The following is a 23,246-nucleotide window of genomic DNA, read 5'->3' on the forward strand; positions in this document are numbered from 1 at the left end:
TGCCACTGGCTAACGTCAGGGTGAACACACAATAGATTAACTGAAAATATTACCTGAGAAGTAGAGCTGGTGTAGACAACAGCCTAAAGATTACACTGGTCAAAAGATTTCTTTTGTTCCAACTGTGTTCATGCCTACTGCTTCTACTTTTTATCTTAACAGAAAGCCTTTTATTCTAAATCCAACCCCTACTTCTCTCCCTGAAACAGAACTTCTGATAATACATGAAAACAGGTTGATACTAACTACAGAAACAGTATCTACCTAAAGGTAAAGCAATAGGAGATTATGAATTATTCCAGAAACAGATGGAGAGAACTAAGTGCATGAAGCCCATGCCAGTCACCACACACAATAAAAATGACTTCTACCAATTATCAACCACACAACATGTGGGTTTTTTTTTAAAGGTATTACATGAAATAAATATGCCAAAATCATCTAATCAATACTCAGCAGTCAGGATTATGTCAAAGAAACAATTTTTGCTATCTCGATCCCCTCCCATATATAATTTAGAAAAACAAAACTAAAACATTATAAATGAAACTGACACAAAATTATTAATCTCCACTGAAGTATTTACAACTTGAAATACCAAAAGATTTAAATAGAAGCAAGCTAATTACTGAAATTTGAAAACTCTACCATCTAGTGGTACAAATGTAACTCTTCTACTTCCATTATGGATACAACGTAAAAGTAGTTTGAAATAATCACAGAATTCAGATTTTGATATGACTATAGCATTAAAATATTACACAGAATGTCTAAAACAAAGCTTTACCTTTGCCACACTCAATTCTTTCTCCTTGGGGTGCCCAAGTGACTTAGTTGAGCATCTGACTTTTGGTTTTGGCTAAGTTCAAGCCCTATGTCAGGTTCCATGCTGACAACACAGAGCCTGTTTGAGATCCTCTTTCTCCCTCTCTCTGCCTCTCTCTCTCTCTCAAAATAATACACTTTAAAAAAATGTTTTAAAGTTCTCTACCAGTAGTTCCTGAAACGTGCCTTGTTTCATGCCTCCACTTTTTCTCCCTGCCATTCCTTAAGCTCAAATACCCTTTCCCACATTCACTAATGTTTATTCTTTTTTCTATTTTTTTAAAGTATATTTATTTTTGAAGGGGGGGGGGTGGAGAGGAAGGGAGGGAGTGGGCTCAAACAGGGGAGGGGCAGAGAGAAAAGAGACAGAGAATCCCAAGCAGGCTCTGAGATGTCAGTGCAGAGCCCCGTGCAGGGCTCGATCCCACAAACTGAGATCATGACCTGAGTCAAGATCAAGAGTTGGAGGCTTAACCGACCAAGCCATCCAGGTGCCCCCCTAATTTCTATTTTTTTTTTTAATTTTTTTTTAACGTTATTTATTTTTGAGACAGAGACAGAGCATGAACAGGGAGGAGCAGAGAGAGAGGGAGACACAGAATCTGAAACAGGCTCCAGGCTCTGAGCTGTCAGCACAGAGCCCGACGCGGGGCTCAAACTCACAGACCGTGAGATCATGATCTTAGCTGAAGTCGGACGCTTAACCGACCAAGCCACCCAGGCACCCCCTAATTTCTATTCTTAAAAGAAAACCTCCACAATAGTGTTGTGTCTATTAACCATAGTCACAGACACTCACTTTAATCCTCCCTTCAACATTATCCTTGTACAGATATTTTATTTATTTTTTTTTTTTTTACAGAGCCATGGAAAAGTTCATTGATTTATCCCAGCTTCCACAACAAATCGGCAAAGCTAGGATCTGAATCCCCGCATCCTAGCTCCAGAGCACCTACCAGGCCACATCTCTCAATCAGCACACACCACACCGTACACATTTACTAATCCATTTCCTTCTCTAGACTGGAAGCAAAGAAGCAGGCCCATGTCTTAACAGATTCTAAATCCCCACGCCCAACACATACACTAGGCTCTCAAATTCAAATATCTGATGACTAATGAAGAGGTGAAAAAAGTTCTGCAGAACATAATAATGTAAAATTTTAATTGGGTTCAGACTCCACCTCTTCTACCTACTAGTAGTATGACTTGGACAAAGTAAATAAACATCTAGCCTCAGTATAATTATTTCTAAAATGAACTGAACACATGCCATGTAGTGTGGCTGAGCTGACAGAACAGTGTCTACAAAACTCAGGCCAGAGGCTGGCACATAGCAAGTATTCATTGGGGTATATATTATTATTACTGTAGAAATAGCCGAGATTGATTGATAGAACACAAAATTTGGAGTCTCGAAAGGATACAGACTTGAATCTTGGTTCTGATACAAATGGCTGTTTCTGGTTCCTTAAGCACCGTCCCCTCCCCCACTGCCGGTAAAGTGAGGCTATAATCTCATAGGATTGTGAAGATTAAGTACGTTAACACATGTACAGCACCTGGTACACACTGGACACTCAGGAGTTAAATTCTATCACTTGAACAGAAATGCTAAATTCACAAAGTCAGAAGTGACAGTCTGAAACCTGCCTGATGCCCAGAAGACTGGCCTCAATTGTGTCTGGAATGGGCTTCTTCAAATTATACTCTCACTTAAAAGCTTCCTTTCTACCAACGAACTATAAATTGTGTTTAAAAGCTCATCTATGGCTGACTTCTGGTCCTTACCAAGGTAAAATCTAATCAGATGTCCTTCCCTGTACAGCAGGACCCAGGAGCTGCCCCCAAATCCCCAGACTGTCCCTGGGAACCGATTCTGGGGTTCCCTTTTGGACAAGTGTTTCTTCCTGCCTTCCTTCCCTTTCTGGCCCTCCTTATAACAGACAGCACTTCCCTTAACCTGCCAAGTCACAATCTAATCCACAATGAAAATTCAGTCAATTTCATGCTTCTCAACTCTGTCATGCTCTTTTCTCCTGGATGAAACTGCCCATTTTCCACTCCTTAATGGGGAGCAGAAAGTCACTCCACAGGAAAATGAGACCAATATCCAAGGTCATCTTAGGGGTGACTGCTATTCAGTATGACCAACTGATGAGAACCTACCGTCTTGGAAAAAAAATTAGGTAGGTTAGTGTTGTTTTTGCTTAAAAAAGGTTTTTCACTACGCAAAACTTAGTATGTAAAAAATGTATTTAACTTTTATGTTATAAAGTATACAAAGGAGTGAACCCACAACCTAATTAAGAAATAGACTATTTCTACTCTCACTAAATAGTTCCACATTTGCCACCCCCAGAGATAACCACTCTCCTGAATGGTTTATCATCCCCTTACTTTTTTCAATATTTTATTATAAAAATAATGCATTATTCATAAAGAGAACATATAAACACTATAGTGTTAATATAATAGCATTCTATTAATCTATAGTAGCATTAATTAGGTTAATATATCCATTGTATCAACATGTAATATGTAAACATTTTGTTATGTGGCACCTGTAACACAGCGGGCCGGACTGCTATCCTGAGGGTATCCTTAAAAGGCTGGCCCTGGACTAGCATCTGGAATTGCGATTTTAGGAAGGTTTTTTATTCCCACCCTGGTAAGAGTAGCTCACTGTGCCTCAACTGTGTGTACAAACAACATGGTTAGCCCTAAACACCTGCTTTCCTTTTGGAAGTCTGGAATTTGAGTACACGCAAGGCAGAGGCAGCCTGTGCGACCAGCTCCCAGTAAAAACCCTAGTGCTGAGTGTGTTAACAGCTTCCCCAGCAGATGCCAGTTCATCCCTATTGTTACAACTCACTGCTGAGAGAAATAAGGGTGCTGTGAGATTGCGCTGGGAGGAGTCCTGGAGGCCCAGCTTCCTCCACACTTCACCCCACGTGCCTTTCCTTTTCAGGATTTTGCTTCATATCCTTTCACTAGAAGAAATCCTAGGCAGGAGTGTGACTACATACTGAATCCTATGAGTCCTCCTGGTATGTCACTGAACCCAGGGGTTGTCTTGGGGATCCCCAGCATAACTGTGTAATGTATGTTATATACATTAAGTAAAAATTATATAAATGTAATTAGATTTGTAATTTTATTAGATCTATTTCCAAACAATATCTGATTCCACACATAAAAAATGGAATTCTACCATGTATTTCTGAGACTAATTTTACTTAACGTTATTTCTAAAATTGATCCATGTTTCAAAATATATGGCTATGGCTCATTCATTTTCCACTGCATGTTGTATTGTTTCCACGTTGTGCGATCCTGAGCAACACAGCCACGATGACCTAACTTACACATCTCCTTCTGCGTGTCTGTAAGGATTTACTTCTCTAGGGCACCACACACAGGAATGGAATTGTTGATACTCAGTGTTCTAAGATAAAGCCATATTAGGGGCGCCTGGGTTGCTTGGTCGGTCAGGTGTCTGACCCTTGATGTCTTGGTATCAGCTCAGGTCATGATCTCACAGTTCATGGGATTGAGCTCTTGGTCAGTCTCTGAACTGACAGCAGAGCCTGCTTGGGATTCTCTCTGTTCCTCTCTCTCTCTCAATAAGAAAAAAAAAAAAAAAAAGATCAAATTATCTTCCAAAGTTTTTCTATCTTTAGAATATTCTCACCAAAACATACGAGGTATCACTGACCTACATCCTAAGAATACTTAAGAGTATCAGACCTCAAAACCACCTCATTTCTCTTGAATTTGTAAAAAGAACAGAGTGTGTGAGGGATGTAACCAAATAGCATTTAGATTGCAATCTGCAGGCGTTTACTGAGCATAAAGCCTGTGCCAGGGCCTGTGCTAGGTGCTTTTTTAAAATAACAGCCTCGGGGCGCCTGGGTGGTGCAGTCGGTTAAGCGTCCAACTTCAGCCAGGTCACGATCTCCCGGTCCGTGAGTTCGAGCCCCGCGTCGGGCTCTGGGCTGATGGCTCAGAGCCTGGAGCCTGTTTCCGATTCTGTGTCTCCCTCTCTCTCTGCCCCTCCCCTGTTCATGCTCTGTCTCTCTCTGTCCCAAAAATAAAATAAAAAACGTTGAAAAAAAAAAAAAAACTTTAAAATAACAGCCTCACCTATCCTTTCAAAATAAAAATATATTAACCTTACGTTTTATTACATTAAATTAATGAAATAAATAAAACCTATAGGCCAGCAGGTATTCTGGATTCTCTTAATGCCTATGAACCTAATAATTATCTTAAAGAGGGACTCTGGGGTGGCTCAGTGGGTTGGGCATCTGACTTCGGCTCAGGTCATGACCTCACAGCTGGTGAGTTAAGAGACCCAAGTCAGGCTCTGTGCTGACAGCTCGTGAGCTTGGAGCCTGCTTCGGATTCTGTGTCTCTGTCTCTCTCTGCCCCTGCCCCACTTGCTCTCTCTCTCTCTCTTAAAAATAAACACTAGCAATTATCTTAAAGAAAAAATGAGTTTTAAAATTCCAAACACCTATAAACAGACTTTCTCTGGATACCTTCTGGGAGTAGGGGAATAACTGCCCTGGTTGAGCCAGGCCTGCGGGGTTTCCAGGAATGCGGGCCTCTCAGTGCTGAGACCAGAACAAACTGAGACAGCTCATCAACCCCCTCGAGCATCAGGACACAGGGGTACTTGTTCTGTTCTGCCACGTACTAGCAAGAGGATGTCCAAAAAACTCACTTCCCTCTTTAAGATTTTCCAAATGTCAAGTGTTTTTGCTATTTTTACTATTTGTTAATTCATGCTACTAATGCCCTTGGTCGAAATGAATTATTAAAGATACAGTTATGGAAAGAAAAGGACAGGTAAGTACAAAAAAACACTACTAAGAGACTTAAGGACTAGTTAAAACAGCTGGCCAGATACAGCAGTTTTCTATATATATAGAATAACTATCAAAGTTGATCCGTTTAGTTCCTGGTCACGTAACATGTGGTATTTTTCCTAATCTAATACCAAATGTTTATGAACTCATGGTTTTCCTGCGTGATGACTATGTGTAAAGCTCCCCTGGAACTATTACTTTGCTAGTTCAATTACCGAATATGTTTTCATTTAATCATATTGCTCTAAGTAGTCCTTTTATAATCTTCAAACCTTTGAGATTTAGCCTCCTAAATATCTGACTTCGCAACCATTAGAGAGGTTAAAGGTAAATGTTAACAACAGGAAAAGAATCCAATAATACCTTTTAAATGTATCAAAAACACCTGAATCATCAAAATTAATGGCATCGGGGTGTCCGGGAGGTAGACATACATCACCAATATGGATCTCACAACATGGAATGCCATGCTGTACCACAGTCAGGCTTGGATAAAACGATGACCAACCTAAAATCAAATCAAACAGCAGTTACATAAAGGATAGGGATTGACAGAAGGGACCCTAATTATTTATTCTACAATAGGCCTTTCACTTCTGAACCTTGAAAATAGGTTACTACTTAAGTCTCAGCAGATTTTTAACATGTCCTGTATCTTTGCCACAAAATAAGTCCCAAGTATTTCCTTTAAGCAGTGCGAAGCTCTCCAAAACTTGTTGGATTCGGCGTTTTATTAATACACAGATTCTATCAATCAACACTTCCATCAATTTACAAGATAGTAATAATAGGTGACAATGACCAAGACCACAAAACAGCCTCTGAATTATTTTTAACATGGTGTTAGTGTAATAAATCTCTGAAAAGTGATTTCAGTGCAATTACCAGAATATCACATTCCCCCAAATGATACCAAGATAACAGAGAGCTGCTTATATAGTAAGCTACCTGAATGTACGAGTTCATACCCAGAGAAGTGCAGCCCCGCCTAATGACTGCTAAGACCCTAAAGCACCATTAGGTGTTATTATAAACCCTTTCTATGGTAGTTCTGTGTAGTTTGAAAGAAGTTTGCCCTTCAAGTTTTTTTCTTAATCATCAAAGAATTATACCACATCTTTCCAGATTTAAGAAGTTTTCTTTAAAAAGTTACTATAAATTCAAATTGACACCCTACCTTTATTTTTAACATAGAAAGGGTGGTCCAGCTTACACTCTACAGTAAGTAAGCCATCTTCTACTGTACCAGGATCAAAAGTCAACTTCAGTACAGACTCGCCAAATGATACACTTTCTTCATGTGATAACAACTTTAGACCATCAGAACCATAGCCCTGAAAATACATGCACAGAATGAACAAACAATATTTAATTCAACACATAATGAAGTTCCTATTATGTGTAAGAGTCTGTAGAAAAAGTAAAATAAACAAGACAGGATCCCTGTCTTTAGGGTCCTTGCTTTCCACCCAGTAGTGAAGAAAGGCACGTATATAAATCACTGCAATGCCAAACAGACTGGCACAAGCACTTTCACTGAAATGTAACAATGCTAATGCACTTGATACAGGGAGGTGTTAACTCAGAGAGAGGAGGCAGGGTTCAGTTCCCACTGGAACGGGGATTTAAAAGAATGAAACCCAGAAGGTAGAAGAACATGCCTCATGCCAGGAACAGGCGAAACCAGCCTTCTCTGGAGAGTGCTGAGTATTTGCTAAAAATACCAGGGGGTTCAGGGGTGCGGCAAAGAAGACTGAAAAGGAGGGCCAGTTAGTAAGCAAAGGAGTCTAAAGGACAGGTGAAGTGCTTAAACTTTCCTTTGAGAGGGCACTGGAAGTCAATGCAAGTATTTTCACTAACCACTGTCAATTTTAAGATGATTAAAGTCTGCAGAATAAAAGGTGCCTCTAGTATTCAATGTATTTGAAGATATGATGAGAGAAACCCATCACAGTCTTAAACGGACAAGTGCCATGGTGGTAGAAAAGGGCTAAATTTTAATCCAACTGATTTATTGAGCAGTTGGCACACACCAGGTGCTAGGTTCTGAAAACACATTAACAACCATGATCCCTACCCTTAAAGTCACAGAAAAAACAAGGAGACCGACACGCCACCAGCTAGCTATTGTGTCCGATCCTTATGACACTAGTGCATGAAAGAGGTAGTGAGAGAGAAGGACTGCACAACACCTCTAAGGAAAGAGAAGTGATCCACTGAGTATGAAGGCGGGGAGGGGAACACTCAACTTCTTGGTTTTCAATCTGTCAATCAAGAAGGCTAACAATACCTTTAAAAGAAGGGAGAAGAAGTAGGCCAGGAAGGGGAAGAAAAGGTGAGTCCAGGCTTGGTTATACTAATAAGCTGAGTAGGAAGAACTGACTGTGACTCATGCAGGTGTCCAACATGCAGGTGGAGGCCACAGCCATGTTATCTGTAACTACATTATGGGATCTTCTCATTCCTAGAGCTACAAGGTGTCAAAACTGATCCAATCTATTTTCAGATCAGGGAGCCCACACACAGTGGGGTCAACAATCTGCCCAACATCAGTCACACAGACAATTGCTAGAAGAACCAGAAAGACAATCCAGGTTTCCTGACTCCAAGACCAGAGACTCAACAGTTAGTAACAACAGCAGGATCAAAACAGGAATTTTAAACAAGCACACTTCACATGCCCAATTCCTCTGCCTACAGTGGAGATGGAGAAATTAAAAGATTGCAAAGATTAAGATTTTAAAGGCACTAACGGACATTTATCCTAACTACTGCTTCTGCTTATCAACTTAAAAATGCCAATGTTTTATGGGATCATTTAAAAAGTAACTTCATATAATCAACTCTCAATTATCCATTTGGGAATTAACCACTTTGTACATTACATAAGATAAAAGCCTTGGTTCATTTGTTCATTGTATTTTTTTTTAATGTTTATTTATGAGAGAGAGAGAGAGACAGAGTACAGTGTGACAGGGGAGAGGGGCAGAAAGAGAGGGAGTCACAGAATCTAAAGCAGGCTCCAGGCTCTGAGCAAGCTATCAGCACAGAGCCTGACACAGGACTCGAACCCACAAACTGTGAGATCATGACCTGAGCTGAAATTGGACACTTAACTGACTGAGCCACCCAGGCACCCCTGTTCATTTCTTTCTCCCAACGTAAAATGTATAAAAAGAACTAAGGAATACATCATTTTCCCATCTCAGAAAGCATAATTACAAAGGTGAACCTAAAGACACTGCTGCCCTCCATCCAGCTAAGCAATAACACAGTCACAAAACTTCCACCTAAAATGTAAGGTGTCACTTAAATACGAAAATAAATGGGGGATACTCCTAAAGATTAATAATAAGCCTATGTTTTCTCACGAAAGACTTGGGAAAAGTTTTACAAATTTTAAATCAACCTTGTGAGTGCCCACTTGGAGATCTTCCTCATTAACGCAGCCTTCAGTTCTAGCAAAATCTTCAACATCCTGCCATTCCTTTTTGCTTCCCTTATGAAAGCACAGTCGTGTGCCTAAAGTTTGAGCAGAAAAGCAAATATTAGCTATCTGACTAGCATGCTACATAAGTAAGCTGCAAAAATTCAAGTTGTTTTTTTACCTTTCAAAAAACAGTGCCAAGCAGTTGAAGGCCAGGAATTGCACCATCCCAAATCATCATCATCTGAGAGGGAGGACATGCAGAAAATGCCAGATTCTGACTCACTATTTGCCTATGGAGAAAAATATCAGAAACTTTTTTATTTTGTAACATATTTTGTTAATATCTGTCTTTATCCCAAGGCTTCAGGCTCTCTCTCCTCATTAGTGGATAACTTAAAACACCTGTAAACTTAGGAAAAAATATGCCTCTGAAAACTGAAGTTTCTGGAAGTTTTAGTTAAATGCATGTTCCCACTGGTAACAAACTTTGCTAACAGTGAACAGAGCTGTATGTAAAATCTAATCCAGATCACCAGCAGAGCAATGAGACAATTTGCCATCTGCACGTGCTTCAAAAGGACTTCACAGAAAAGGAAAGTTAACATATTTCAGTGCTGTGCAAACTTCGTAACAGTTTCATCTCATGAATTAACTCACCCTTTCATGTCTGACTGGGGTTTCCTCCTTCCAGTGATGATGAGGGAAGGCTGGCTCACTCTTAGAAGAGGACACCGGTGGAGGGCGCGCATAGGAATGTAAACTTTTGCTAGTAGCTATGATGTGTACAGGAGATGATCTAAAATAAGGAAGCAGTTTTAACCATAAAGCATAGGTCCTTAAAGCAGATCTTTCCTTTTGATGAAAAGAACTTCATATTCATAATACCAATGTTATCACATAGAAGACACCTACGGAAAACACTAAAGACATCAAGATTTCATTTGTAGTCTGCAGTTCCTTAGCTTCTTACCCAAGCCCTCTTCACACATTTCAAATACTGTTCTTTTTTTCATATTTATCCATGTATTTTAAATTCCAAGTTACTTTCACTTATTCACCCATTTTTGTATCAGCAAGTACATACAAACGTAACGAATAATGTGCAGGCTCCCTGTCCACTTCTCTCTTCTACTTTGCTGCAGTCAGTATGAACACGGCATCTCAACCTAACGTGACCAACACCGAAGCCTCCGTCTACCAACCACCTGTCACTGTGCAGATACAATGAACTACCTGAAGCTACAATGCTTAAACTTATTCTAGCAGGAAGCAGCCTAAATGGAACTTCCTGTAACTGGACACTACTTCCTATTTCCTGATACAGGCTTGTCAAAAACCATCTACTCATAAAGCTAGTTATCTTCCCACAGGATCACCTTTGATTAAGAGTCAACTGTTCCCAGGAGGGGTAACACTAAAAGCAGCACTCCCAGTCAGGGCGCCCAGCATGTGCACTGCGCTCTGGAAAGCAGCAGAGAGGAAGACTGCAGGTCTAGGAGACCAACCAGCCCAATGGTCCCCAATCAGGACAGTTCTCAGAGATGCAAAATAGGAATCTGGTGCTTAACAGAAAAAAGTATACGCATGTCTGGACTAACCCTCTTTTAAAAAGGGGGAGAAATATCTTCCTTTCCGATTCTTCCCTTACTCCCTGAGAAACTGTGTTAGCCCCTCAATTTTTATTTTACCCTTATTAACACTTTTTCATTAGATCTTTGCAGAAGTTACTCTGGAATAAGAGTCCGTAAAACTATACTTTGCCTTCACGTTCCTATCACTTCTTAAAAACCCCTCAAATTTCTAAGTGTTTTGGCACATTCTCCAGTCAATTTTGGATTTCAAACGACAAATACTTAATGATTCATCTTTGCTCCAGTTCTTCCTTTTATTAAAACATTTATATCTTCATGGAATATTAAAGAATGGCCAAACTGCTAAAAATTCCTTAAGTATATCCTGCCTTCATGACTAATAAAAGAAAATGGGTTTATCAGTCCTTCTGTTGAACCATTTAAAGAGAAGTAACAATGCAATGTTCTGAAATGTATATGGCCTAAATGTTCTGTAAATATTAACATGCCACACGTGTCTAAAATACCAACAGCATCTCTCCATCCCTCTATCTATGCAGGAGTAATGTAAACTTTACCTGTCCTCAACCCCTTGGTACTGTACAGTGACAACTTCAGACATCCAAAGCTCAACAACTAACATGGTTTAACACGCTACAAGGAGCATGAACAGCCACTGACAGTGTTAGAAGGCAGGAGAGACAGCAGTGAGAGCCTCTTGGTCTTGTTCCCTAGGAGGCAGGGAAGCATAGAAAATGCTGCAGAGAGGAGTGCCTGGGTGGCTCAGTTAAACGTCCGACTTCAGCTCAGGTCATGATCTCACAGTTCATGGATTTGAGCCCTGCATCAGGCTCTGTGCTGACAGCTCGGAGCCTGGAGCCTGCTTCGGATTCTGTGTCTCCCTCTCTCTCTGCCCCTCCCCTGCTCTACCCTGTTTGTCTCTGTCTCTCTCTCTTTCTCTCTCTCAAAAATAAATAAACATTGAAAAAGAAAGAAAGAAAGAAAGAAAGAGAAAGGAAGAAAGAAAGGGAAAGAAAGAAAGTGCTACAGAGAATAAATTTATATCTTAAGGAAAATATTCCTTCTTTACTTATGTTTTTATCGATTACCTACCTTAAGGGTTTGCTCAACTTTCCATGAACTATATTAATTCTAAGTTTGCTATTAAAAAAAGAAGTGTTATCTCTAAACTAGAAAAAGCCCAATGGGAAGATCAGGGTCTGTTTTTATAACTGCCAACAAATTTTTAGCTTTTTGACTATTTTTTTTCTTTCTAGGAAATTTTCATGGAATTAAACTGAAAAATTTAGTTAACTACATTGAATTTGCCCTAATCAAGACCAATATCCTGCCAAACAGGGGGGAAAAGAAAACACAGCAAAATTTAATGGGTTACAAGAAAGCCAGAATTTCACACATGAAAAGTTTATGTCTTAGCAAAGAATTACAGTAAGTTAGAAGCATTACCAAAATTCAGTTATTCCTACATCATCTTGTATAGACTATGGTCTGTCTACCCATGTGAGTACAAATCTGGGCACTTCTCTCCCCTACAAACTATTGTGTTTATCTAGGTCATTTTACATAGATAACTTTATAACTTTAGCGATAATTAGTGAAATATTATCCACTTAGGTCTCTCTAGGAATTTTAGTTCAAAGCTTCCATAATTTCATAGCACAGCAACTCATTTCTGGAAACTCTAGTCCTCTGGTCTGGGTATACGAAACAGTGGTTTTTACCAATGGGAGTCCACTTTTATTAAATTCAAGATTTTAATATTAGCAATTTTAGCTTCCACAAACTGGTAAATAACGTAAGCTCACATATACTGTGGAAGAAAATAAACCTAGATCAAATGGAACCAAATTCAAGGTTGATAAAATTTTTAAATAGAATGTTTATTATAGGGGCGCCTGGGTGGGTCAACTCAGTTAAGTGTCCAACTTTGGCTCAGGTCATGATCTTACTGTTCCTGAGTTCGAGCCCCACGTCAGGCTCTATGCTGACAGCTCAGAGCCTGAAGCCTGCTTACGGATTCCCCCACTCCCCGTCTCTCTCTCTGCTCCTTCCCTGCTTGTGCTCTGTCTCTCTCTCTTAAAAATAAACAAACATAAAAAAAAATTGTTTTTAATGTTTATTATAGTTATGGTCCTTTAGACAAGTATAATTTTCATTTCTCTAAGCATAAATATATAATAAAAGTATTTCTTGGTGTAGTTTACTTTTTGAGGACTTTAAAACATTTACTAAAACTTTTTAACTCATTATCACTTTTTTTTTAATGTTTATTTATTTTTGAGAGACAGAGAACGAGAGACAGAAAGAAAGGGAGAGAGAGGATACAAAGCAGGCTGCACACTGTCAGTGCAGAGCCCAACAAGGGGCGTGAACTCATGAGCCTGATCATGACCTGAACAGAAGTCAGGTGCTGAACTGACTGAGCCACCCAGGTGCTTCTCATAGTACTTTTATCTACTTCTCAAAATATGAAACCATGATATTAGGTGAAATATCTCTGCAATCATTATAAAACAATGAGCTCAATTCTAAGGACTTTACTTAAATTCTACTTTCAGTAAACCATTCATCAGATGGTTAATAACATTATTACTTTTAAAACTAGAAAAAAAATAAGTAACTCTTTGCAATGATACAAGTTTTCGATAAAAATATAGCCAGCACTCCCACCTGTTGTAGAATGAGCACTGCATAAGTGGACTTTGCGGACTGGTGGCGATATTTGCTAATTCTGTTAGCCAATCCACCTCATTTTCACCGTAAGTATTTTCTGATATGTCTGAGGTATTCTGGTTCCAAGATGGTCTTGGATACTCTTGATGTGAAACATCTGAACTTAGCTGGTATATGGCAGATTGGGTAGGATCACTTTGAACTGCCTGAAGTTCAGGAAGGTCATCTGCAAATAAACACACTCAAAGTTATAAAAAAGACATTACTAACACAGGGAACAATATTGTAACTACAGCTAGAAGAAGTCCTTAAATGTGGCTAATAAATTTCGTGAGAAGTATAAATTTGAAATGTTTTCTTGAATGAAACAAGTTTCATTAAAAAATGTCACTGAAAAATGACACCTTATACCTTCAAGGGTCAACACAGCCTGATGGAAAAATAGACTTAATGAATATAAATGTATTAATGACTTGTAATTACCACAACTGTTCACAGACCGTAAAAACAAGGTATGTGTTTTGATTTTTTTTTTACAACTTACCTGGAATTAATCCATATACCCCCAAGACATTTTTATGTTAACATGTTTAAGGAGGAAAAAGGCATTTTATGTGTACATATATATACTTATTCATATACTTCATTACCCAGTTATAGAAAATTACTGCAATATTGAGAACAATTTTCAGAGATGAGATTAACATCATATTATAAGGTTTAGGTACTACTCATTCAACTTTATGCTAAATTATTTGTTTTGACTGAGGAGTTCTAAACTCAATAATATCTGTTATTTTTTCCTAAAAGTGTGTTCCCAAGGCCCACGTACACGCCCATGTACATGCCACAGCTGTGAACACCAAGACTGAATTCTAAAAAAACTGTATTAAAAAAAAAGAAAAAGGAGGGGAGAAAAAGCATCTTGCAGGCCTCAAAAAATTCTTTATGAAACACACACCTACAACAAACTACAGGTCCCAGGGTCCCTTCAATATATCAGTCAGGAAACTCTTCTAGTCTTGGGAGTCCTTCTAAACTGTTACGAAGAACATATGTGCATACAATTCCTATTCAGGCAGACGACTCAGAACAGCCTACTAAAGCTGAGATGTCTTACTTAGAAGTACTGATTCAGGATATCCACTCAGAAAACCGACTCGAAGCCCTCCCCCTTTCACTGAGCAGCCAGAAAAGATCGCAGCAACTTAAGAAACCCCCCTGTAAGTCTCTCAGTGATGTAGCGATGTCCCTTCCCTTGCAGCCGACAACGTTCTTGACCATCACTTCTTTATTTGTGGTGTGTCACGAGCTCATCTGTCTTTCCAGTTCAGGAAATTAACTACTTTCAAACTGAAGTAACGAGGAGTGGTAAGAGTTTTTGACAACCCTGGGCCCTGACTTCTGACTTCCTCCCGACACTAAACTGTAACAGTGAAGCATCAACCGCTGAATAAACGGGTGTTCCTCGCTCACCAGCACCGGCAACCCCTTGGCGTTCAAGCAGTTTATGTCCCAAGACCTTGAGGATCTCCCAATTCCCAAAGAGCATCTCCTCTGGCTCAGCACGTGACACAGTTACAGTTTCTCAAGGGTTTTGTGAACACAGAAGAAAACCGCGTATTGAATGCAGCCGAAGCCACGCAGAACGACGACAGGGCAGCAGGCCCAGGTCACTCACTAGCTGTTTACTCGTCAACACCAGCCTCACAGCACCACCACAATCCTACCTCATCAAACCCGTGCACTTCTGCAGGCCGCACCTCGAGGGTGTAGCTTGGCAGCAGTGATAAGCTCGAGGGTCAGACCTTCGAGTTCCAAGGGTCTGCCGTGATGTCCCCACCGGAGCAACAAACCAACCAGCTCACAGGGACGTTTCAAAAGGAACATGAGCCACATGCAGGATTTCCCGGAGGTGTTTAACACCCATCTTTTACCCACCGCAGCAGATCTGCCCAACTTTTACCCACCAAAGCAGTTTCGTTTGGTAATCTGTAAGTGAGGCTCTATGATAACCATAAACAGCCCAAAGTTACGTTGGTCTTAAATAATATCTTACGAGCAATAACAAGAGTACACTGAAAACTCCTAAGGTACAAAAACTTCAGGGACTTGTAAGCAGTTGAAGGCAGGTGGAGAAGCTGGCTAACCATAAAAGTATGAATCTCAGATTCCTACAATGCTTTGAATTTTGTTTACCAAGCTCCATGTGCTCATCACAGGAGTTGTATCCAGGCGAGGATGGCAAGTTCTCAGTACACTGAAGCAACTCCAGTGAGTCATTCATTCCTGAAGGTCTCTTGTCCATCACCAGCAGGAGTTTCTGTACTGCATTAGGCATCTGATTTGTCTTCACTTCCCACACCATGTTATGGTGCTCCGACTTCAAATAAAAATAACATAGAAAAAAATGTCACGTCGTGTGATCTGGAGATTGCGGAAGGATAAAATCCATCAGAGACGCCTAATGTTGCATCTTTCACTTAATCATACATTGCATTCTGTATCCCCCTCAAGTCCCTCACACCAGGCAGACTCCCGGATTTCTTGGGCTACGACCATGTAGTCAGCACTAAATTACACCCAGATCCCAAAGGATCTGAATTTATAAAAGTCTTTTCTTTAAAAAAGAATACTAGCACCATTATACATACTTTTACTTGTTTAATCTGGTAACTCTGAGACCCAAAGAGAGACCAACAAAACCACTTTTTCAACTTGTATCTTCAAATTTAAAAGAAAATTAACACACTTTCCTCAATTAAATTAAAAAAGACTGAAGAAATATTCTATTTCCTTTTCATTTTCTGAAAATTCTATTTCAATTTTTCTATTTGCCAACTGTGTGGTTTCCTCATCTCTGAAAATAAACAGGTTTAATACACTTAAAATGGCATTCTCTAAAGGACCTTTAAGAAACAATTTCTTAAAATGCCCGTATGTTATACTTCTCAAAAAAATGAAAATGCTATGTTTTGTTTTCTTTTGTTTGTTTGAGAGAGCCAGAGAGCATGCAAGCGGGGGAGGGGCAGAAGAAGGGAGGGAGAAGAAGAATCCCAAGCAGCCTCCACACAGTCAGTGCACAGACCCCAATGTGGGGCTCGAACTCATGAAACGGTGAGATCATGGATGGCCTAAACCAGAATCAAGAGTCAGACGCTTAACCAACTGAGCCACCCAGGCACCCCAAAATACTATGTTTTCTTTATGAAAATGTGGTACCTAGTCATAATAAAGATACCTATCCTTCCGAATCACTTATTTCTAGAAAGATGAATAATAATCATGGTAAGTTTAAGCAAATAGTAAATCTACATCTTAAGCCCACAAAGTGATCACAAGGAAGAAAACAACACAGGCTAATATACCTAAATAATTTCCACCAACTAAATTTTGTTATGAAAGTAAAATGTGTTATACCTTTGACACTCTGCATTTGGACAGTGATCAAATTCGTTATTTAACAGGGGTGACAGCAGCAGGAAGATTTCCCGATTTTTCAAAGATTTACTCCAAATCTCATTAAAAAAAAAAAAAAAAAAGCTCTACTGTGCTAAGACGAAATACACACACACAAAAATCTAACAGGATGTAAGTTTTTCCTCACAATAAGACAATAAAATATACTGCAATTTAAAGTCACTAAAAATCTGGTACCCCAGCCTAGGCTGATCAAAAATGCTGTGAAAACATGTTAACTGCTTAGTATTTATACCAGAGCTTTCTAAACCATAACATACTCACCAAGAAACACTAGTAACACTGGCAAATTTTTTTCTACAAAGGCTTTTTCATAATCTTTTTACTACAAAGTAAATTTTCCTAACTATAAAATACACTAATGGGGGGGGGGGGTGCGGGGAGAGGGAGAAATGAAACAAGGCATTAAAAAAAAAAGGAACAGTGACTTCTAATCCCACCAACCAGATTTAGATACTGCTAATATTTTTCATGCATATACCTATCATCATAGATTTTATTTTCCTTCATACTCTGTATTATTTATAATTGACGCCTTTTCCTTTAGCATAAGTTTATAAGCATTTTCTTGTGTCACTAATTTTTCTTACACATCTATTTTAAATAGTTATACAATATACATCACAAAGATACACCAAAATTTCCTTATCCCTCCTACTGCTGAACATGCTGTTCCCAGTTTCTTCATTCTTAAGTAACAGTTTACATTCTTTTTTTAAAAAAATATCTGCTTGTATCAGATTACTTTAGATTTCCAGAGACACATTAGTAGGTGAATGGCAATTAAACATCTTAAGGTTCCTGACACGCAGCCAAACTGCCTGTTGCTGTACTTTATTTCTAACATTCTACTTCAGGTGCTTTCCGCCTGAACTCCTCAAAGATGACCCAGATCCTGGGCACTGCTCTAGAGCCTTACTCAACACTAAGATGTTCTACAGAGTAGTGAAAAGGGCACTGGGTTAGATGTAAAGAATCATGGGTTTAGATTCCAGTTTGAGCCCTTACTAAATACATGACCCGAGTGACTGAGCTTCTCACTAGTTTGGTATCTTCATCTGTAAAACAGAACTAATGCTAGCTGCTCAACCTTCCTGCTAGAGCAATTGTGAGGATGAGCTAAAACAAAGTGAGTAGAAGAAATGTAAAATGACTTCTTCACAAAATGTTTTATCCCTAGACCGACACAGGCAACACTATACATACTCCGGGCACTTATGTCTTAAACAGAACAGTTACTGGGATGCCTGGGTGGCTCAGTCAGTTAAACATCTCACTTCGGCTCAGGTCATGAACTCACGGTTTATGGGTTCAAGCCTCGCATCAGGCTCTATGCAGACAGCTCAGAGCCTGGAGCCTGCTTAGGATTCCCGGTCTCCCTCTTTCTCTGCCCCTCCCCCACTCACACAGTCTCTCTCTCTCTCTCAAAAATAAACATTAAAAAGTTTAAAAAAAAAGAAAGAAAAAAAAGAACAGTTACTGAAAACGGTATAACGACATGAGACTAGACAGCTAGTTATTCAGCTTCAGCAAGTCTGGAGCCTGCTTCCAATTCTATGTCTCCCTCTCTCTCTGCCCCTCCCCTGCTCGCACTCTGTGTCTCTTCCTCTCAGAAATGAATAAACATCAAAAAATTTTTTTAAATTAAAAAAACATAAGATGCCCAAAACATTTGCAAGAAATGAACACTTTTTCAGCTCAGTATAATCTATTATGTACTAATTAATCAGTCTTATTATATAGTTAACAGCAAAACTGCTGAGGTACAACAAAAAATCTCCTACAAAATTAGTGGCTACACAAGAGATGCAGTTAGTAACACCAATTGATTTCTCAGGCATAACTGGCCAAATCATTATTCTGAACCTCCACTTCTCACTGAAAAAATCAAGCACACTTTAAGCTTGATCAGTGATTTCTCAATCACGTGATTATGTGTCCTTCAAACAAAATGATGACCAGGATCCACCTCCAGAGAATATGATTTATTTGGTCTGGGGTAACCCTGTGTGCTGCTTTTTGTTTTCTTTCCAAACAACATCGGGTGCACTGTGAAAACCAGTGGACTAAAAATGATTACCAAATTCCTTTTTATTTAAATATACATATTTATTCATTTAATACACACTATGTACAAGGCACTATACGAGTTGCAATGTTGGACCTCAATGATGAATAATTTATCTTGAATCTCAATAATCTGTGCTTTAGTGGAAAAAAATAAGCAAATGACCACAGTTCTACAGAGCAGGGCTTGGCTATGAATGGGTAAAATGGAAAGAAGGAAAATCTTCCAATGAGAGAAACTCACATGAGCAAACTTGCAGAAGGTGCAAGTAATGGATGAAATCAAAACAACACAGAATCCAGGATCACCAGAAGGTAGGACGGCCTTGTGTGTCTTGTGGTCATGGATACTAAGGCTGCAAAGGTAGACTGAGTCAGAATCTTCAATCCTAGTTTAGGAAAATTAGTTTCTTTGGTTTTTGTACATCAGAGTAATAAGGGCTCTGAAATTAGGCTACCTGAGTTTATGTATCAAATTTACTATTTATTGGCAATGTGTCCTGGGCAATCTATTTAAAATCTTTATGCCCTATTTGTAAAATGGAAATAAGAACACCTACATAGGTTACTGTTAAAAACTCAGTGAGCTAACAAATGTAAAAAGCTTACAGAAGTTCCTAACACAGAGCAAACTCTCAATGCACAGTGCCTAGTAATTATTATAAGCGATTATCAGACACTGGAGAACCACTAAAGATTTTTGAACAGAGATCTGACATGATCAGAACTATAAACTGAGTCTGTGAAAAAAAATCATTCTGGGGGTGCCTGGGTGGCTCAGTCGGTTAAGTGTCTGACTCCTGGTTTCAGTTCAGGTCACAATCTCATGGTTCCGTGGGTTCCAGCCCTATGTCGGGCTCTGCGCTGGCAGCACAGAGCCTGCGTGGGATTCTCTGTCTCCCTCTCTCTCTGCCCCTCTCCCATTCGCTGTCTCTCTCTCCCTCTCACAGAAATAAAAAATTTTTTAAGTAATAAAAAAAAAATGATACTTAAACATGATACAAGTATGCAGAAACATCCATAACAAATACTGAAAGGAAAATGTATTAAAAACAGTGTATTCACATTTTTAATTTGTCTGTCAGCCACCTGCTCCCAGCTTCCTTTGCAAGAGTTCTCAGAAAACTGGTAGTATCCGTGCAGATTCCTTACTGAGTAATGCCCAAGACATGAGAGGAACTAGTCATTCTGAGTTCTCTGGACAGCGAATATTAAGTTTGGATGGCAGATCTGAAGTCTTCTCATAGAAACTTTTCCAACTTCCTAAGTGTACATGGCACAACTAAACCTGTCTTATGATGACTCAAACTCCTTAAGAACAGCTGCTGTACTATGCTTCACATGAGGATGTGATCTGCAGGCCAGCCCCAGCTGCAGTCTTCGATTTGAACATTTTCTCATTTTACCTTGATCAGGAAGTTCAGAGGTCACACTATACACGTGTATCTCCTCAGAGCCATCTCCAGTGTGTGCAGCAGAGCTGCTCTGGGCCCCAGGGAGCATCCGTCTTGTGCTCCCCTTCCCTTTGCACAGCTTTCTGGCTTTCTCCTCCTTCCAGGATAGATTTTCTCCTCCCCATCAGCGGGCCCTGCACTGTCCCCACTCACCGTGTGCAGCACACTAACACCTTCTGCAACCTCTACCATTTCTCCAGCTGCTAGTCCTAGCTCTCTAACAACATCCCCTCACAATATTCCTTACAGGAAGCTGGGAAAGGATATTTCAATTTCAAAACAGAGCTACTCATCAATAACAAAAGGGACCAATTAATTACTGAATTTGCATTCCCTGTGTTTGCACCTTTCATGACTCAAGGCTATCAAAAGTTCAGTCAACTGACTTCGGTCAGGTCATGTCAGGGTTCCTGAGTTCCAGTCCCACATCAGGCTGTCTGCTGTCAGCTCAGAGCCTGTTTCCGATCCTCTTTCTCTCTGCCCCTCCCCACTCCCCCCTCTCTAAAATAAACATTAAAAAAGAGAAAGTTTGGTCTTGAGATAATGGAAGTGGTGCTTCTGCAAGTCTACTGCATGGTAAATGGGAGTCTAGAGCTAAGTCAACAAACTGCAGGTTCCCTCTTGCTTGCCATGTACTGTGAGGCTGGCTGCTTAAATGTGGCCTCCCAGCCCCTACACTGATCTCATTGGGCTACTGGGAGAATTAAACAATGTACATGAAAACAGGTGCCTGGGTGGCTAAGTCAGTTAAGCGTCAGACTCCTGGTTTCAGCTCAGGTCATAACCTCATGGTTCATGGGATTGAGCCCCACATCAGGCTCTGTGCCAACAGTAGGGTGCCTGCTTGGGATTCTCTCTCTGCTCCCTCTCCTGGTTGAACACACATGCGCTCTCTCAAAAAATAAATAAACTTTAAGAATAAAATACATGAAAACAAAATTCAAATCCCTATACCAATGTAAATTTTTGTCTCAGACTTTTCTCCGTCAAACTATTTGGGGGAAGCAAGGCCCCTGATACAGTAAAAGAATACCAGAAGACTCCATACTCAAAAATTCTCCCCCACATAAATTACACCAATTAGACATTCATTTTGATAAACAAGCTCCTCTTTCAAATATCTCCTGGTAGAGCTAACCCTATTGTTCATTCATGCTTTTGCATACTGCTCTGGTATTATAGGATTTGACATAGCTTGCCTTGTATTTTGACTTAACTCGGCAACTAGACCAGAGATTCTCAAAAGGGAAGAGTAAAATTCTCCAGCAGCTGTGCTTTGAAATGTCATGTCCAATGTTACAAATTTTTATCGGGTGGGGATGGGAAGGGTCTCATTGCCTTTGTTTTGTAACCTTTGGTAAATAAATATCCACAAAATCTTAGAAACAGGACAGGTGGAAAGGACCAGAAATAGCTAAATCTCGGTGAATGGACAAGAAGGAAATTAGGTTTTACAAATGCCAATCTACTATGTACAGAGCATTTGACATACTTCCTCTGACTTCATAAAAACCTCAAAACAGCTCTGTGAACAAAGTTATCCTTATGGATGAGGAAAACAGCACTCTGATGACTGAATATGACTACCTTCTTTTTGAAAAGAACTGAGAAAAGAGAGAAAAGGCACTGACCCAACAGAGATCAGACTCCTACTTTCAACTGCCTATTCTTCCCTGAATCTTTATCCTTTCCACCCGCAAGCAAGGATATCGCAGAATGCGTTTGTATGTCTTTCCCTAATCGGAAAGGACTTCCATACCAAGCTCAAATTCTAAGGTGGGCGGGGATGAAGAGAAGGTAATTGCAATTAACTTATATCTCTAAAGTGAAGAACTGAGGTATTTAAAATGGATTACAGTAGTTTCCTCCTATTCGAGGTTTCACTCTTGTGATTTCAGTTACCCAAGGTCAACCGAGTCTGGAAACAAATAATCTTCCTTCTGACCTACAGTCAGAAGGTCAATAGCAGCCAAACTAAGTCACAATGCCTAGGTCATGCACCTCACATCATCTCACCACACAGGCATTTTATCAGCTCACATCATCACAAGAAGAGTGAGTACAGGACAATAAGGTATTTTGAGAAAGACCACATTCACACAACTTTTATTACAGTGTATTCTTATATTTGTTCTCTTATTAGCTAGTATTAATACCTAATTTATAAGCCCTCATTAGAAAAAACAGCATGTATAGGGTTCAGTGCTATCCGTAGTTTCAGGCATCCACAGTGGGTCTCGGAACATACCCTCCCACAAGTACCAAGGGATAAGCTACTGTAGCTTAGTCTAGGACACCGAACAGACTACCCCAACATCCTTGTTAGCAAGCTAAAACAAAAGACAATAGCAAAAAAAAAAACCAAAACAAAACAAAACAAAAAAAAACCAAAAAAAAAACGGGAGGGGGAATGAAAGTACTAGGAATACATTACAACTGTAGATCATTATGAATAGTTAAACAACAGAAAAGTATTTACAAATGTTAAAATTATTCTAATTCTTAAAAGGCAATTTTAATTCAAAACCACTGTTGGGAGTCATCCGTTACTGCTCGTTAGTGGGAAATAAATCTACGGCACTTCGTCGGGAATTGTCGGGAATTGACTCCCAACACTTCCTAGCAGACCCAACTCCCTACCACCCTCCTCCCGTCTTAGCCTAAGTGGCAGCCTGAGCTAAAGACTGGAGCACTGCCTTGTCGTCAGTGCTGCTTTTAAAAACGATTCTAGGTGAAAACTCCTGAAGAACGAACTCTTAGGGAGTGTAGAACGCACAGCTTGAGTGAAATCCCCTAGACAGAGTGCAGGGCTTAAGGAAGCTACAAAAACCGGGCCCCCCACTGTCGATTT

At 39.7% G+C, this 23,246-nt stretch overlaps 2 protein-coding genes across 3 annotated transcripts in view; one reads left to right on the forward strand and one right to left on the reverse strand.

Annotated features, from left to right (window-relative positions):
- COG5 (component of oligomeric golgi complex 5) overlaps window positions 1–4,008 on the forward strand; it is a 323,149-nt gene extending 319,141 nt beyond the window's left edge. Inside the window, exon 23 of the mRNA XM_047841851.1 lies at window positions 1,688–4,008. The gene's annotated coding sequence lies outside the window, so the exon portion shown is untranslated. The remainder of the gene's footprint in view (window positions 1–1,687) is intronic.
- The window catches only part of HBP1 (HMG-box transcription factor 1), a 29,939-nt gene that overhangs the window by 5,676 nt on the left and 1,017 nt on the right, over window positions 1–23,246 (reverse strand). For both annotated transcript variants that reach the window (XM_047841866.1, XM_047841876.1), the window contains exons 2-8: window positions 15,594–15,777; window positions 13,392–13,620; window positions 9,787–9,925; window positions 9,308–9,419; window positions 9,109–9,221; window positions 6,877–7,033; window positions 6,063–6,207 (exon numbers count right to left, since the gene is read on the reverse strand). In XM_047841866.1, the coding sequence (XP_047697822.1) occupies window positions 6,063–6,207; window positions 6,877–7,033; window positions 9,109–9,221; window positions 9,308–9,419; window positions 9,787–9,925; window positions 13,392–13,620; window positions 15,594–15,777 (1,079 nt within the window). The remainder of the gene's footprint in view (window positions 1–6,062; window positions 6,208–6,876; window positions 7,034–9,108; window positions 9,222–9,307; window positions 9,420–9,786; window positions 9,926–13,391; window positions 13,621–15,593; window positions 15,778–23,246) is intronic.

Source organism: Prionailurus viverrinus, chromosome A2, assembly GCF_022837055.1.
Source record: "Prionailurus viverrinus isolate Anna chromosome A2, UM_Priviv_1.0, whole genome shotgun sequence".
Taxonomy (NCBI): domain Eukaryota; kingdom Metazoa; phylum Chordata; class Mammalia; order Carnivora; family Felidae; genus Prionailurus; species Prionailurus viverrinus.